Here is a 19,120-nt window from a genome sequence, read left to right on the forward strand (position 1 = left end):
GGTAAGTTTTACCTTATAATTGCTGATGTCCCCAACCAAATTGATATCAACATTAATTCCACCATCCGCCACGATCTCATTCAAGTTAACCATCAGAAAATCAGTACTCCAGTGCCTCATTTGGTGAAACCGGTGGTTCTTCCTCAACCTCATGCTCGGAAACATTCATTGATCAAGCTGGGGGAGGTTGTCTACATGCAGACATGGAGGTGCCGTGATGAGTCAATATTATACTATATATTTTACCCTAATCTTGGTATTAATTTATTGGTTATTTTGGTAGAATTTTGATACTTTGTTATATATTTTCAATGTAGGACATTCGATTTCCTCTAGAGCAAAAAGTGATCAAACAGATGAATTTTGGAGTAATTCCAATTGGAGGATGTTCATGTGCCTTTCAAGATGATTGTGTCAAAATTCTAGATTTTTATACCAGGCCGTTTGACCGTGGCGATGAAATTAAGGCCCAACGTGCAGCTTTCCTAGATTGATGTTTCTGGACATTTTTGGTATTTTGGAGGTTAAGATGGCCTATTTTGAGAAAGATTCCTTCTGAGAATTTGTAGAGGACGTCTTACAAAGTGGTTGGTATTTATTTTCATAATTCTATCAAAATGTATGATTTGGTTGTTGTTTTGGAAAGGGCGGTTATATCGAAGGGCAGTGATAGAAAAGCCGACCAATTTGCTTTACTTAATTTTTTTCTCAAACGATGGACAATTTTATTAAGATACTACCTAATTCACAAAATCAAATCCTCTCCATTTAAAATGGCTATGATCTATTTGTGGCCTCAATTATTGTTTGACACAATAAATTTATGACAACAAAGCTAAAAAAGTTGAGTTTATAAACATGTGTTAATAAATAATTGAGGAAGATCTTCACAATCACTTATCTGGGCTTCCAGGTGGTCCTAGGACCATCCAGGTCCCTTAATGGATCTATCATCCTTAATGGCATTCAAAAATACATTACTATTATTAATTAAGCTATTCATTCTTGAAACTAGGTTTCTATGGGTTTCCGAATAAAGCGGAGCATCACTTGTCATGGACGTTGTTGTCAACGTTAAGTCGGGAAAGTTTTCTTCCTTGGTTATGTGTGGGGGATTTTAATGAGGTGTTGAGTTAGTCAGAACAACTTGGTGGGCTGGGAGAAGGGAGAGTCAGATGAATGGGTTTCGAGAGGCAATACATGACCGTGAACTGGTGGATTTGGGATTTGTTGGTAGTGAATACACTTGGACATATAACATGGAGGATGAGGTTTGGTGTCGCCTTGACCGTGCGCTTGCTACTCAAACTTGGATACAGTTATTTCCGCATTCTAAGGTTTGTCACCTCAACCCTTCCAAATTTGACCATTTGCCTATTGTGGTGGAGATTTGGAATTCGGTGGGTGGCACCCCTTGGAAATTTTGCAGTTTTCGGTTTGAGAAGATGTGGTTACAGGAGGGAAGAAATGGTTGCAGCTGCTTGGAGTGTGCAGCGGAGGGGTTCACCATTGACCCGTGTGTGCGACAAAATTAGAGCCACTAGGATGACGTTATTAGAGTGGCAACGTACTTCCTTTGGGAATACTACAATGGAGATTACGAAGGTGAGAGATAAATTGAGGGTTTTTTTTTAGCATCCTCCTTCACCGGATCTGCATGAATGTAGGGGAGAGTTGATGCAAGAGCTAGATAATTTACTTGGTAAAGAAGAAACCTTTTAGCGGCAGAGGGCGAGAACTCAGTGGTTGAAGGAAGTGATTGGACTACAAGGTTCTTCCATAACCGCACTTCGAATAGGCGGCGGAAAAACACCATTAAGGGCTTACGGGGAGATAATGGGGTGTGGTATGACTCGCCAAAAGGTATTGAGGATACGGTGGTGGATTATTTTAGGTGCATTTTTCGGACACAAGGGGTTCTCTCTAATGCCGTTCAAGAGGTGATAGGGGCTGTTTCGCAGAGAGTTACTCTGGAAATGAATGAGGTGTTGTTACAACCTTATTCCGTAGAGGAGATTAAGGTGGCTGTTTTTCAAATCCACACATCAAAATCTCCGGGACCGGATGGCATGTCCCCACTCTTCTATCAACAATTTTGGCATATTGTGGGTCCAGAGATGGTGGAGGCGGTTCGATCTTTTCTGCAGTCTGGCTATTTAAGTAAGGAAGTTTGTTTCACTCACGTTGTATTGGTTCCAAAGGTGAATGAGCCACAAGATATGTCACAATTACGCTCCATTAGTTTGTGTAATGTGCTCTACAAAATTGGTGCTATGGTGATTGCTAATGATCTTAAAGGCATGATGTCCACGATTATTTTGACTAATCAGAGTGCGTTTGTGCCTAAAGGATTAATTTCGGATAATTCTCTTATGGTGGCAGAGATTGGGCACTATTTACATAATAAGAGGAATGGTAGGGAGGGTTCCTTTGCCCTTAAGCTTGATCTCAGTAAAGCCTATGATCAAGTAGAGTGGTGCTTTTTGGAAGCTATAATGGTAATGTTGGGGTTTGATACCGATTGGATAAAAATGGTGATGGCGTGCATTAAGTTGGTGTCATACTCCTTCCTAATCAATGGGCAACCGAGTGGATATTTGATTCCGTCACGTGGGCTACGGCAAGGGGATCCTTTATCACCCTATTTGTTTCTTTTATGTGTTAAAGGCTTGTCGGCACTCATTACACAGAATGAGCAATTAAGGCAGTTAAGTGGTATTCAGCTGTGTAAGGAAGCTCCCCGATTCACACCTCTTGTTTGCCGACGATAATTTTCTCTTTGGTAGAGCAAATGTGGACGAATGTGCGGTGATTCAACATATACTGGATATTTACTCTCAAGCTTCGGGCCAATCTGTGAACTTCGATAAGAGTAGTGTAGCTTTTAATGCGAATGTGCTCCAGTATGACAAACAAATGTTAGCAGGTTTCCTTGGAGTTCAGTTGGTAGAACGGCATGAAAGATATCTGGGGTTGCCGACATGTGTGGGGAAGAATAAAAAACAAACCTTCTCATATATCAAGGAAAGAGTGATGCAAAGGCTTAATGGGTGGAAAAGTAATCTTTTGAGTAGTGCGGGGAAGGAACTTCTTATAAAGGTTGTTGCCCAAACCCTCACGGCTTATGCGATGAATTGTTTCTTGCTCTCGAAGACTTTTTGTGATGAATTACATCAACTTATGGCCCACTTTTGGTGGGGGAATGGTTCGGAGGATCAGAAAATTCATTGGAGGTTGTGGGATAAGATGTGTAAATCTAAAGCAGAAGGTTAGGGTTTTGGGATTTTTATGCTTTTAATATGGCAGTGTTAGCAAAACAAGTAAGGATTTTTATGCTTTTAATATGGCAGTTTTCAAGGCAAGGTACTTTCCGAATTCTTCTTTTTGGGAAGTGGAAGCATCTGCGTCTTTTTCGTACTATTGGCAGAGTATTGTAACGGCAATGGAGGTCTTGGTCCATGGGTCTAGGTAGGTGGTGGGTGATGGACGAACAGTAAGGATGTGGTTGGATCGGTGGGTACCTTGGCCTCGGCACCTCCTCCTGGAAGAGTTCACATGAAGGTTAAGGAGTTGATCGATACTTCTACAAGGGTGTGGCGCACCAATTTGTTACTGGAATTTTTTTAGCCCGGATGAAGTATCTTTGATTCTTTCTCTTCCTTTCAACTTTCGTACTCCAAAGGATAGGTTGGTGTGACATCATGACGAGATGGGTCACTTCTTTATGAAGAGTGGGTATTGGGTTGCTCGACAATGGTTACAATCTTCGGATAGCAGTGCATCTTCCTCTAATACAGTTAGTGCGTATGCGAGACTTTGGAAGAATCTATGGAAGGCTAACATCCCTCCCAAAGTTAAGAATTTCACCTAGAGGGTGTGTCATGATATTCTTCTAACCAAAGTCAACCTTCAAAGGAAAGGAGTGGAAGTGGAGTTGGAGTGTGGGGTGTGCAAAAGGGAGGAGGAAAATGCGGCTCATGCGTTACTTAGATGCCTGTTTGCTAAAGTGGTGTGGTTTAGCTCTCCCTTTGGTATACGGTTGTCCGAGAGTGTTAGACTGTCTTTGAAGGATTGGTTGCTTATGGTGCTGGAAAATAAGGAGGTGGATTTTGACTTGGCTTGTGTGATCATGTGGGGCATATGGCAAGAAAGGAACTCACGGGTATGAAGGGGTGCTCAAACGTCTCATATGGGTGTGTGGCAGAAGGTTTCGTCTTGGCTATCAGTGTTTCAAGCAACAAATTGTGCTTCTGCTAGGGTGGGGGTTGTACCTACCTAGAGGTGGTCTCCTCCTAGCCAAGGGTGGGTTAAGGTTAATACGAATGGTGCGGTGAAAGGTCATACGAATATAGGGAGGGAGGTTGAAGCAGTGTTGCAAGACTGGGGAAAGGGTTTTTTGGCAGCTAGGGGCCAGCAACTCACATGGGTCACTTCGGTTCCACTCCTGGAGTTGTTTATCATGCAGTACGAGTTGTAGGTTGCGCAGATGCAAGGGTTCCAACAGATCGTAGTTGAAAACGATTCTATGAATGTTATTTCAGTCCTTAATGGCACTGTGATGAACTTATCAGCTCTTGGTATGATTGCGAAGGATGTGTTGTAGCTAGCTTCCACCTTCTCTAGAGTGAAATTTATTCATGCTTCTCGTTTATGTAATGGGGTTGCCCATCGTCTTGCTAAGTTTGCGTTGTCTAGTAGCAATAACCTAGTTTGGTTTGAGGAGCCTCCTACTCTTATTCAGGAGCTTCTACTCCAAGACATATGTATACGAATAATATTACTCTTATTCAATACAACACTTCCTAGTTTGGTTTGAGGAGCCTCTTACTTTTGTAAGAATAATATTACTATGTATACGAATTGAGATTAATTAAAGGACCAAGCAAAGACATTCGATTGATCAATAAAATAAAATAAAACCCTATAAGGAGGGGATAGTAAAAATTCATATATGAAAGTTAAACGTAACACAAGATGAGATTCAGAATAGCGCTAGGCTATGAGTACTACTTCTGTGGATATGATGTCAACAAATCATGTATACAAATAGGAGAAAATGGAACCTAATTTGCCCTCAAGTCAATTGACTAGGACAATACTCTTCACATAAATTAGAGCTTGGAAATCTAAAACCTTATTTAGAATATGAGGAATATGAAGATAGTTGAAATTTCCAGTACTGGAATTATAAGAGCTGGCTCTTCCATCGGAGGAAACCATAAGAAGCGTTTTCCAAAATATCGATGGATTCTGAATGCTTTTTAAGGGTCCAATGTTTAGTAATTTTGTCAACAAACTCTTAACTCCGTTATAATAATCCATTACCCATATTTCACATAATGTAGAATCCTCATCACTTGTATTGTAACAAAAGCAAAAAGAAGCAATGGATTCATTACACAGAAAAAGATTATAAAGCTTAAAACCATATTCTCTCCTTGTAACAACCCGTCCTGATTAATTTTACGAATTTTGGAACGAGGGTATTTTGTTTTTGCTTTTGGTCTTAATAGGTATGCCAAGAGGCCCTCCCTTGATTTTTGTCCCCTGGGCCCCAGCCTCTCATCTTCTTTCTCTCACAGTTCTTTCTCTTTCCCGACTCACTCTTACTTCTCTCCCTTCTTTCACGGCAAGCACCAAGATAGTGCCATAGGGAAAAACCCCACTTGAAAAACCATCACAGCCTTGGCGAGGCGCCTCACTTCTCACCACCTAGACCTCGTCATCACGAACCTCAGCAAGGAGACCTGGAAACTCAATAGTGGCTGAAGCCACTGTTCATTCTTTTCCCGACTCCATCACGTCCGATGTGGGTAAGCTTAGAAACAACCTAAACATTTTCCCTCCTTTGTCCTCATATTTCATTTCTGATCATATTTGTATGTTTTGGACAACAAAACCATGAAGAAACATCACATAAAGGCTTTCCCAGATTCTGGCAATAATATTGTGATTTTCAGACCCTTTTTTGGCCAACTCCAGCCACCACTCGTCTTTAAATTGGTGTAGATCTCTTCCTTGTCCCTTGGTCTTCATTTTGGTAGGTAGATCGTAGGCTATGGTTGAGAACGGGTCAAAACTCGATCCACTAGCCTATGTCGACCCAACTCGTTAGGCCATATAACCCAGCCTAATACTCTCAACCCAGACCCAAGTACCCCGAGCCTAACCTTGAGGCCCAACTTAGAGAACCCAAGCCCAACCCAAATGAAAACCAGCCCATTAACCCTCGACCCAGCCTAGCTGAACCGGCCCAAACCCGTTGACCCATTTACCCATTGACCGATCTAACCTGACCCGAATGGAATATTCTCTGGAATATTCTTTGTGTTGACTTTTTGTTGACTTTTACAAAATTTGCCCAGGACCACTCTTAGAGTAATTCAACGTCTTGAATCTGTCTCCAACGTTCGTTTTTTTCCAAATTCAATCATTATAGTAGAGTTTTATTAATGGGACCCTTTATGTGCTTAGGTGCATTTATTGTGGAGTTTCCGTCTTTACTAGTTTGCATGGCTCATCAACGGTGAAGTATCTGTGAGTGGACCCCTTCTAAAATGCATGATTTTACTATTAGAAATGCATACATGAAAATCATGATTTATTGGTTACATTTTATGAAATGTTTATGAGTAAATTGGTTTCACGCTTTATGAATTATCATGCCTTATCGACTTTACGTTCCTTGTGGTATATATGATTGATGACTATATATACATACTTGTGAACGTGGTTTTACGATATGACGTTTTAGCTACTAAACTCCAATTAAGAGAGAGAGAGAGATATATATATATATATATATATATATATATATATATATTAGAAATATTATTGTAATGTTTTTATGTACTTATTTAGTGGTTACTCAACGGTCCTGCCTACGGGCGAATGATACTGCCTACGGACGAACGGTAATGCCTACAACCAAATGATACTTATATGGCTTCAGCCAGGCGTTTGGTTGGTGCCTACGGGCTGAAGATATTTATATTGGCTTCGGCCGAGCGTTTGGTTAGTGCTTACGGGTGGAAGATAATTATATTGGCTTCAGTCGGGAGATGTAGTGCCTTCTGGCGATTGAAGATATATGTTAATATATATACTTGATTGAAGATATATGTTAATATATATACTTATATATATACCTTGTACTACCACTACTAAGCACTTTATATATGATATATGTTTTATGAAAGGTTTTATGGCATGCTAGGGTTTTTGGAAAACCTATTACATATTATACTATGAGTTTCTAAACCTGAGGGTTAATACTTTAAAGATTAACTGTTTTAGTATTATTTATATATCAACTTGGTTCATTTATGTTTTGTTTTGTGCCCCCTCAGGACTTAGAATCAAGGTGCACAATCCCAGCATCAAGGCACTCCCGCATCGGCATCTTCGAGTCCTCTCAGTGTAGGATCCATCTCTTTGTTCATTCAATTTTATATTATTCCTTTTTAGTGTCTCGGATTAGTTGTATGCTCCGAACATGTTCCAAAATTGCATATTCATTATAATTAAATTTACAAGTTTTAGTTATGTTGGTTAATTGTTTCTAGTTCTCATGCATCCTAATATGGGTTCGTCATCTTCGGGTGTCAGCCAACACATGCCCACCCTGGTGTTTGGGGAATATCAAGGTCGGGCGTGTCACTCCCAGAGGGCAATTGTATTGTATGGAATATCTCATCACCTAAATCAAATGAAAGTATGTATTCCTCGCCATCGCTTGCAAACCAATAACAAAATCCCTTCAAGTACACTGAACCAGAAGAATGATAGGTTTTGCTTGATATATCAAGCTTGATCTCTCTCCAAGAGTTAGCAGTCGTGGTGCATACCTCAGCCGTGTGAGGAAGAGCAATACGATGATAATATGTTTGCTCATCATTTGAATACTCACAATTTTCTATAATTTGCACAAACTTTTATTCTTTAGCTTTGCAATCATAGCCAAATCCCATTCCTTGAAGGGTAGTTTCAAATTCGAATTTTCCCTTGGGAGGCGAAGGTACAAGAAGGCATGATTGGGGAACTTGACTGAATTCCCCCGTTGCAAGATTGCATAAAAGAACATTTTTCCCTACTATTACACCAACAATCCCTTTGCAATAGCCGTGAATTTGCACAAATTCATGATCTTCCAATGGAAACGGTGTATTTAGGTCCTCAACATCATAATGAAGGATGTGCTCATCACCATCAATGGAAAGATTAATCATGGACCAGAAAACTTCTCGTTTCCAAGTCTGGTCTGGGAAAAAAGTGTGGCTTAGAACGGTTAAGAAGGATACAAGTGGAGGATGAGAGTTTGTTGTTCATGGAATTGTTGAGATGTTTGGCCACAAAACTTGGACCATTGATGAGAGTGCACCAAGATTTGTGTATGCATTTGAATCGTATCAGACACTTGGGCGGCAACCTGGACAAGATTTCGACCATCATATCTTCAGAAATTTCACGTTCATGTGCCAGGAACATTTTGGCAATTTAGTCCCACAAGAATTCTTCACATGTATATATATACACAGGAAAGAACACCAGCAGTTTGAGAGCCAAACTAATCAAACTACAAGTCCCTAACGCTTGGTAAATCGTTTTTAAGCATATTTACCACATAAGATGCCAAAATTCAATAGTACTAAATAAACTTGGAGTTCCACGACCACAACATATATAGCTACCAAAGAAAACAGGGGCAATCTAGTCAATTTCGAGATTTATGGAGAATCATATGTTCAAATTTTACTATTTTTTTTTTATTTGACACAAAACTAACCATTCAAATATTACGTTTAATTCTACATTAAATTGATGAAATAAAAAAAGACGAATGGAACGTAATTCCTCCTTTTGGATATTAGATTAGCTGTAGACACATTTTCAATGTTTTCTTTCTTGTAAATTACTTTGAGATTAAATAACTAAAAGCATTCTTAAACAAGGTTCTAAAAAACGTTAAGCGCTAGTCGGGCGGCCGGCTAGGCGGGGTCTAGACGGGAGCCTAAGCCGCCTAGGTGGATTTAGGTAAATTTCTTGTATATCTTGTAAATAAGTGCATATTGACAATTACAAAAAATTATACGTGTATGAAATTCATGGATAAGATAATAAAAGAATGATAAAATGCAAAAAGAGTATCCAACAAGTCCAAAATTTAAAAACACATTAAGCATATATGCCATATAACCATAGTGAAGAGTATTGTAGGATGACACAATTTTAAACCACTTAGACTTAGATAGGATTTTTTATTTTTATTTTTAATTTCATTAAAAAAAAAAAACCTCCTAGGCCGCCTAGAACCCATCCGATTTTTCCCACTGATTTGCAAGAAAACACCTCGGCTCACCACTGCCCAGCGCCTAGGCTGTTTTTTAGACCATTGTTCTTAAATAATAAAATGAAAAATCTTATTTGTCTTTTTTGTTTTACAAAATAGTTTTTTAAAATGTCACGAAATAGACCCTTAACTTTCGCAAAAAAATATGCATAGGCTTTTCATATTTCACAGAAGGGTTGTTTTATTCACACCCACATATTGTGAATACACCTCATATACTTCACTTATACTTTTTTAATAAAAGTGTCACTTAATACATCCCGCATACATTCTCATATTGCCCTCACACCTCACATGTAACGAACCGTCCTCAATTATTACGGTTTTTATAATTTTAAAGCATGAATTTACGAAAATGCCTTTCGAGGCAAAAATGTTGACTTTTGTTGACTGCCTCGTTGTGTCTCGTAAGACCCGCTTCCTTGGCGAATACTTGTAGGTCTCGTCGCTACGAACACGTGGGAGCAAGTAGAATCAAAATTGAAGCTAAAATGAAGATTCTACGGAATTCGGAACGTAAGGGCATTTTGGTAATTTCCAAAGTGGAGATATTTTCCACCTTGGACCACCCCGAGTTGACACGTGTCCCCTTCCCTGATCTTTTAGAATCCTCTCTTGGATCGCCCTTCCCCTCTCGAGCTTTTTCTCTTCCCTCGTGATATTTTTCGATTTAGATTCCGCTTTGAAAGTAGAACCAGATTGTGCCCACCCTGGGTAGTATTAAGTGGCATAAAATGAGGAAAAAGATCCGTTCATTGTACATCGTGCGGTTAGTTTTTGTGAAGTACTATTTATATTTAATTTTAAATATTAAATAACTTTTTATCGCTCAATATACGATGAACGAATATGATTACAATATCCCAAATCCGCAGGAAAATGATCCGGCGAGGATCCTTTTCCATAAAATGAAATTTAAATTGGCGCTCAACGCCTATTACAAAAGCAGAGAGATTCAAATAGCGGAAAGATCAAAGAGGTCGTTAAGCCCGAAGCCTCCCTCATCGGCACACCCGCCCCATTTTCCTCCACCAATAAACGCCACTCGGAAAAGATGCTATCTGTATACGTCCCTCTCTCTCTCTCTCTCCCTTTCATCACACCCTCTTGCTCTCCCCCTGTTTGGTTCCTCAAATTCCGCAGCTCAGGAACATTTGGACATTCAGTTTCCTACTTTCTGTTTGGATTCTTGAATTGGTTTTCCAATTTTGAATCAAATCAATGAAGACCATGCGCGAGATTCTGCGTGCCAATTCTTCGGATGATTTCGATATGCAGATGATAGGCAAATTCTTGAGTTTCGCTTCCAGAGGCGACAGGGTTGGATTGAACCAGATGTTGATCCAGGGCATATCTCCTGATGTCCAAGACTACGACAACAGGACCGCGCTCCATCTCGCCGCGAGCGAAGGTCACACCCCCATTGTTGAGCTTCTTGTGTGTTACAAGGCCAATGTTAATCTCAAAGATCGATGGAAACGGACTGTAAGAAGAACAACTCTTTAATTGTCTGCCTGTTTATTTTGTTTAATATAAAGTGATTTTTGAGAATTTCTGGAATATGTGTCATGGTGGGTAAGACTTAGTGCAACGGAAAGGTTGCTCCTTGTGACCAAAAGGTCAAGGGTTTAGTCATGGAACAGCCTCGTAAGACTACGCACAATAGACGTTCCTCGATCCTCGCAAAGAGGGATTCTTGTTACCTTGGAGTCGCTCAGAATGCTAATTAATAATTTTCATGCGGAACTTGTCACACTTTCTGCTGTAGATATATCAATTCTGGGGTGGCCTGCCCAAATCACCAGTTAATTAGAATTTTTTTGGATTGTTTAAATGTTTATACTTTTGGTGACATGTTTCTGGACCTGTTTTCTGATAGTTGTTTAGTGTTAACAATTATGTTCGACAATTCTCTTGGACTAAATTGTTACATTTAATAGCTACTAATTACATTTCATATTCTTCTTTTTATCTTTTCGTGATGTCAAGCCCCTGACAGATGCGAGACTCTATGGACATCGGGATATATGCAGGATTCTTGAAGTAAATGGTGGCAATGACTTTACCAATGATCAACTAATGGTAATTGAAATATCACTTTACAACACAGATGTAGAGTGAAGCCTAATATCTGATTAACTTCTAGGATCAGGATTCTCGAGTGATTCGTGCCCAAGTTGCTTATCATATATATTATTTTTACATTAGAGGTAATATCAACATTGCACGATTCCTTTGCTGCAAGCTTTGCTGTGCAATACTGGGATTTGAACCGGTCCAGGGTAAACAATCGATAACATTGCACAAGATTGGAACTTGCATCAATAGCTTTTATGTTCAGTTTGTGGAACAAGTAGTCTGTTATTGCTACAATTGGTTTCTCTTTACAGGCCTATTTGAGGAAATACTTAATATGAGCAAAGCTTCATACTATCGCAAACAGAAAAAAAAAACAAAAAAAACAAAAAAAAAAAGTTTCATACTATGATATTAGCATATGATAAGGCCTATACTTGCGTGTTTGAATTGTTTTAAGTCCAAAATTCCTCCGTTGGAGGAGTAAATTGACACCCTATATATGTATAATATTCAGCAGCTGACCTATCTTCATGCATTTCTACAGACTGTTCGACATGAAGAAGATTCAAATGATGTAAAGTTTGACATGTCAGAACTAAACACAGAGCATTCATCAACAATTCGGCTGGTATATACCATAGTGTAGGGAAATAAAGACAACCTTTTGTTAAGTTCAATAGATAAGCAACTAATATGTCAAAATGGGCGTAGTATCAAATGGTTTTGATAACTATTAAAAATCCATTAATCTTGCAGGGTTCATTTGGTGAATCTGAAAGGGTCAAATGGCGTGGAACATGGGTTGTTAAGACTGTTGTCAAGAGCCAAATATGCAATCCTGTAAAAATGTATGTTTGATATATGGGCTTTTTCTTTATGAGTTTCAAGGTGTATTATTTGTTTCATTTAATTTAGGACGAAAGTTTGAACAATCTTTAGGTAATAATAGCTTGCTGCTCCAATCTTGACACAGGATCCTCTCTGCTAAGGATAACACTCTCCTGCGAGAACTTAGACATCCCAATATTTTGCAATTTCTTGGTTCGATAGTGCAGCAGGAAGAGATGGTTCTGATTACTGAGTATCTACCAAAAGTACATACCGCTATCAATTATACACTATTTTTAGATTGTCAGTGGTTTTGTTCTATTTTATATATTGACATACACCATTAAAACCCTGATATTTGCTTCACTGCAACTTTGATTCTTTTGTTTAGGTAAGAGCACTACTAAAGGGAAAAGGACATACTTACTGTCGTTCAGTTATCTCAATAAATTACGCTTTTTCTAGTGTATTTAGAAAGAAAACCATCTACTGAGTTGTATTAACTAAGAAGTGAAATTAAAAAGCGATTTTAGTGTATATTGGTTATTTTATGTTAGCGAACTCATTGCTCTTGCATATTCTTTTCTAGACCATTTGTTATTCACGTGTCTGTGACTCTGTATTGAAATGTGAAGCTGCTATGGATGGTCAATTTATCTTTTCGCATCTTTCTTTTTTCTTTTTTTTCTTTTTTTCTTTTTTTTTCACAATTTATAACTTTGGTGCTATTGCAGGGTAACCTGGAAAACATTTTGAGGCAAAAAGCTCGACTTGATTTACCTACTGCTTTTCGCTATGCCCTTGATATTGCTAGGTAATTGATTGTGCTGTTTTTCAGTAACAACTAGTATATCATGTGAAGGAGTTCATGTCCTTACACACGTTGCAATTCTTTCTATCCAATGTGCAACATACATGCATATTTGCTTCATTTACACAAAGGGAGCCACGTTTTCTCCATTTAGCAAAGGTTTAAATCACGTCGATCGTCCAAGTGTTTTGATATGCATGCTTTGTTATTCAGTCTCTGCACCTCAGAAAGCTGTTGCTTTGTAGCTTACATGCTGTTAAGAATATATAGTATAGAATTCCAGAATATGATACGCATACAAATTGGCAGGGGAATGAACTATCTTCACCAACACAAGCCCTGCCCAATAGTTCACAACCATTTGGGTACCAGGTATGCCCTTTCCTCAAACTCAACTATTGCTCATGTTGTATTATGCCACCAATATAATCAAAATATATAAGCATGACAATCCAAGAGAAAACATTTATTCCTATCTCCCTTAGTTGTTTAAGATTCCCAATTTTATAAACAGTTTCCAAGAATCGAATTTACAATGTTGAAGACAAAAATTAGAAAGAAAGAAAAGGTTAATGCCTTCAAAAAGCGCCACGATTTATTTGCCTGGTGTGCTATTATAGGCAATCATATATGATAACGTTACTAATCCTGTTTTGTCTCTTTGGGGTAGAAACTTGTTGCAGGACGAAGGTGGACACTTGAAGATCGGCGAGTATTGGGTTCAAATGTTGTACCAGCCAATTAACCCAGATCAAAATGGTTGTACAGGAACGTCAAATTCCATTTTACTTTGTTTAAAGTTTTTTTGTTGTGTTTCTGATCAATTTCAATTCACAGGGAAAAGAAGCAATCCCCGTAACATCGAAAACCTAAAAGACGACACCAAGAAAGATGTTCGTACATTTGGTTTCATATTTTATCAGGTGCGTGTTTTTAATATTTGGACTTGGTATTTATATTGGCATATGTTTATGTATGGATTTGTTATTTTATTTGGCAAGACATTTTCTTGAAACGGTTTGCACTAGAAGTTTCCCGTAATCCAAAAATATGATACTTCAAAGAATATAAGTTGAATCACTCTGCCTAAAAAAAAAAAAAATATATAGCATGTTTAGTTTTGACAGGAAATGTAGGCACATCTAATATAAGTACCGGTACTAAAACCATGTAACTTTTAGAATTTTAATTATTTCAGAGCAAAATTCAAGATATAAGTGGGGAGTCTTCTTGTCTTGGGGTCGCCCTTTTAGTTATGCTATATGCCAACTCTAACTCACAATTTCTCAGACAATAATACTCTAGTATGATAGTTGTATCTCATCAGTTATCCATTAACTAGTATCTTTGCAGCATATGTATTTGTAAATGTAAACCCATTAGTATCTTTGTTTACCAAGCACATAGAGATCAGAAGTTTTTCATTATACAAATTCAATTAACATTGTTTTAATCCATCGTTACAAAGTTCAATAATTTGAATTTTTTTTTTTTTTTATTTTATTTTTTTTTTACATTGGCAAGCTTGAGAATGTAAAGTTTCTGTGTAGAGTCTGGACTAATATTTCGTGTTTATTGTTTATCAAGTAGTTTCTCAAAAAAAAAAATAATAATAATAATAATAATTTAACACCACTGCGAGTTTGATTCGTAATCTACAGATGCTAGAAGGAGGGCACTTCATGAACAGCACGAACTCTGACACCAAAAATGAGGAACCTGTTGATTTTAAGCCGAAATTCCACTTAAGTCGATGTACAAACAGAATTCATGAGTAAGTGTACATTTTCATTATCATTTCCGTCTTGCTAAAATGTGAAGCACCAGTTTTGACATTCAGTCGTCATGACAAGCTTTATTATCTGCGTGTGTACATATGTGAGTTGGCTTTATCTTTGTAATCTCTCATCACTATCTGTTTTAATTTTATATTTAAGCTAATACATTCAGGTTATGTTCAAGTGAGGGATTTGCGACATTTAGGCTATTATTTTTATTATATTTATACGTGACATTTCATTGTTTGACAATACTGGGTATGTAAGTTCTGGTGTATGTCAACGTATGCAGGTTGATAGAGGATTGTACAAGTAATAATCCTTCGGAAATACCCTCATTTGGTACTGTCATCGAGATTCTGGAAGAGGAATCGTCATCTTTTGGGAGAGCTGTATGCCCTTGTTGAGTGCAGTTTCACAACTGAGATGGACAAGAAAATCACTGAATAAATACAAACATATTTATGTAAAATCTGTGTAGTGAAGATGTTCCTTAGACTATTTTAAATAAATAAATGGTCTGTATAATGCAAAACGTACAACTGCGTTCATCGACAAGCTTATGTAATTTGGATTTACAAGACTTGTGATAACGATTGTTTTTGGTCCATAGATTTCGAAAGGGTTAGAAAGAATACAATCTTGGGAAAACTAATGGAAACACCCTAGAAAACTTTCATTTAACCTTAAGGACAAATAATTTCAAAAATGGCAATGTTGCCCTTGAAAACCTTATGACAGAAAAAACCAAAAGTATCCTAATTCCCAATATCCATCAGAAATCACATGCTTTTCATCAAAGCAAATATAAAAGCTCCAGGAGAAAAAACTATACAGGGGGTTCACATGCAAAACAAAAGAGATTGATGAACACCGGCCAACTCGCAGTGGTTTTCTCGGAAAATGCCTCGAAAGGGAGGCGCTCGTCGGAAAACCAGGTTTTTGGCCGAAAGTTTTGACAATTTTCAAAGCTTCGTAAGTTCTTCGTTTCTTAACCAAATTGAGTGATTCAAAAGTCAAAATGTAGTTAGGAATGTGGAGAAGAGATTCATACCAAGTGGAGAGCGAGTGGTGGCCGAAGTTGGCCGAAAAATGGCCTGAAAGATGGCCAAACAACCACGGCCTAAAAATTTCCAAATTTGCACATTGACTTTCCTTGAACTTTTCGGAGTTCAACTTCCTACTGTTTGGGTTAATATTTGAACTTTGGACTTAAAGGAATGGAAGCCCAAAAGAGCTAAAGTGAAGGAACTCGCTCGAGGCCTAGCACCAATCCTAGCCATCTATCTCAAGACAATATGGCTACTCCTCATTAATCAAAAGGTTATGTGCATACAAGAGAAGTGACAACCGATGGAATTCAACTTACTCTCAGCCCAAAAGCACTTTCTAATGGCAGAACATGTAAAAAAGATGATGACTCACTAAAGTGCTTTCGGACAAAGCTTGCAACAGCCAAAATCAAAAGTCTATAAAAGGAGGAAGATGCCCCAGAGACAAAGACACTCAACCAGTCAAACAAACAAACATACAAACTCTGCTCTCAAGCCAAATTTGTATCTCAAAGCTGTAATCAGCCCAGATCTCAATCATTTTCAGGATCATTCCTTACAAAGGCCATTTTTTGTCTAGTTTAAAGCTCTACTATCACCCTTAGTGGCGTAGTATCGATTCTCTCATGCAAACTTGTTTACCATCCATCCCTTTTAAACACACAACCCTCTATAATCACAAAGAAAAGAGGTTGCAAGACGTTCGACCTTGCCCAACAAGATGAAATCTTGCCCGACACTCTTTGTTTCGTCTTTCAATTAGTAGATTTGGTATTATGATGTACTCTCCAATATATATTCAAGTTATTTCCAGTCATTTGGTGATCAAAAGTTCCATTGGTCCTCAGATCTGGTTCACTTAGTGGTTTTACTATCATAAAAGCCAAAATGAGGATCGACCTGATGACTTAGTCAGATCTGGATTTCCACCCTTTAAAGCGTATAGGATAATGAACTAAAAGTCCTTGATCTCAAGGCACAGAAAAGAATTTAATGTAGACTTAACCCATCTGCGACAATCCTTTGATAATAAGATGTCAGAATAACTTGGGGCGCAAGTAATCGACTTAAACACACTTGTTCTACATCTACCATACTGAGATGGCAGTAGCATGCCTAAGCACTTAGTTTTGATTGCGAGCCTCAAGACCTACACCTAAGGCCCCACAAAGGCACTTTTCAGAACTAACTTTGTTCTCCACTTGAAGCCTCTCAGCAAGAAGGAGCACAACAACCAACCAAAGTGCTAACTCCTCGGGGAGCTGTGTGCTCGAGCCAGGGACCCTTCCCAAGTGAAATTCCTGCCCGAACACCTACACCACCAAAACCACCCAAAAACTTATTAACCGTGAACCTATACATGATTTACAATGATAAGGACCAATTTCGAGGCTTACCTTCGTCGGAAATGTGAGAAACTCGTTGAGGAAGACGATGAATAGTGTCGGCCGAGAGGGAAAGAAAGGTTTGTGGGGTTCTTTCTTCGTTTCTGAAAACACATGGGCAATAGTGGTGGTGTTTAAGTTGTTGTGTTGTTTGTGTGTGATCTCAGAGAGGGGAGGGAGAGTTGTAGAGAGAGGGCATGGGAGTGAGAGGGAAAGGATAGAGAGAAAGAGAAAGTGAGAGGGAGAGAAATGAGAGTGTCAAGAGAGAGAGAGAGAGAGAGAGAGAGAACTTACGTGTCCAAAGGAAAAAGAAAAAGGGCCGGGGGAAAGGGAACCAAAAAGGAAAGTGGGCCCCAAGTGGCACACAATGTAAGACTTAGAAAGCAATATTTTAAACAAATGAAACCCACCAAAGTGAAAATACGAAAATATCCTCCCGTTTCATAAATTCTGGAACAGGTTGTTACAGCGAGTCACTCTGAATCCAATTCTCTAGGCCATAGTGCACCAAGTGACCATACTATTTTCACTGAAAAAAATAAAGTTGAAGGATTTATTGCAATAAAATTTTGATTAACTTAATATTTATTTAGTACTATGATCTAATAATATTTCTTTTTAATATTAATATATCATTGTATCAATAAAAAGGACAAAAAATAATGGTTGAATCTAAGTTTAAGATAGAACAATATTTGGTTCTTTGCATTCGATGAGCTTTTCCTTCTTCACTATAAATTACGTATGCAAAAAAATAATGATGATTTTTTTTACATGTCAGGAATTAAAAATTTCAAATTTTGTAGCTATGCAAGTCCAAACAAATATATATTCCACATTGCCAGTGGAGTGCTGTAAGATCCCACATCAATTAACGGAGAGGGGGGATGTGCCTTATATGTACATACTCACCTCCATATAGCACGAGGCCTTTTGGGAATTCACTGGCTTCAGATTCCATAGGAGCTCCGAAGTTAAGCAAATTTGGGCTAGAGCAATCCCAGGATGAATGACCCACTGTGAAGTTACTCATGAGCTCCTAGAAACAAAATTGTGAGAGAATGGTAAGCCTAAAACGGACAATATCGTGTTATAGTGGAGCTAGTCTGAGATGTGACAAGTGCACTCAAGCCTCTACCAAGATTGAGATGTAGTCCAGTGAGAGGGAGATAGGAAAGAATCAATGAAGTGTTTTTATGAGATGGAAATGAACTTGAATATCATTTTTAATGCATCATATGTCAACAAATATAAAAATCAGCAAAAAGAAATACAAGATTTAATATTAAATAACCAAATATTTAAATTAATATTGCATATGACGCTTTACTGTATTTGCAGAACTATTTAACTCACTAACATTATTGCTTTATTAAAAAAAAATTGTATATAATACGACAATTTATTGTATTGGCATAGAATAAAAAAATAAATTCGGGAGAGTGAGTGGGAGAATTTTGTGAAAGATACTTGGAAATGTGACACCAACGATCCCGTGACGCAATCAGGCAGCAAGCAGGCAGAGGAAGAATATGATGAGCTGCCCCTCTTTGATTGTGAGTCTTTAATGGACTCGTTCAACGGCTCGCCACCGCCACCGCCACCGCCAATAAAGGTAAAATACAAACCCTACTATTCATTCATGCGTGCATCTCAAAAGGTCACATGCTGTCCTGTTATTTCACACGTAAATGATATGCAAGTCATAAGTGTTTATTTGGTTCCCAAGCTATCACATTCACACATATGCTTCATTGAATTAATCATCCACAAATCATGGAAGAGATGCAGAAATATGTTTAAGAAGACTAGGGAAGGGATACATGGAAGAAATATTG

At 38.2% G+C, this 19,120-nt stretch overlaps 1 protein-coding gene and 1 pseudogene across 1 annotated transcript; one reads left to right on the forward strand and one right to left on the reverse strand.

Annotated features, from left to right (window-relative positions):
- Positions 1 to 5,079: 5,079 nt before the first annotated feature.
- LOC137707877 (F-box/kelch-repeat protein At3g06240-like) lies at positions 5,080 to 8,514 on the reverse strand (annotated as a pseudogene).
- Positions 8,515 to 10,426: 1,912 nt separating this feature from the next.
- LOC137749336 (serine/threonine-protein kinase 12-like) lies at positions 10,427 to 15,322 on the forward strand. The gene is made up of 11 exons (XM_068489434.1): positions 10,427 to 10,834; positions 11,339 to 11,431; positions 11,973 to 12,056; positions 12,185 to 12,276; positions 12,402 to 12,522; positions 12,991 to 13,070; positions 13,377 to 13,439; positions 13,738 to 13,826; positions 13,905 to 13,990; positions 14,729 to 14,841; positions 15,138 to 15,322. The coding sequence occupies exons 1-11, from the start codon at positions 10,571 to 10,573 to the stop codon at positions 15,250 to 15,252; spliced, it is 1,200 nt and encodes a 399-aa protein (XP_068345535.1). The 5' UTR covers positions 10,427 to 10,570; the 3' UTR covers positions 15,253 to 15,322.
- Positions 15,323 to 19,120: the final 3,798 nt, after the last annotated feature.

This window comes from Pyrus communis, chromosome 11, assembly GCF_963583255.1.
Source record: "Pyrus communis chromosome 11, drPyrComm1.1, whole genome shotgun sequence".
Taxonomy (NCBI): Eukaryota; Viridiplantae; Streptophyta; class Magnoliopsida; order Rosales; family Rosaceae; genus Pyrus; species Pyrus communis.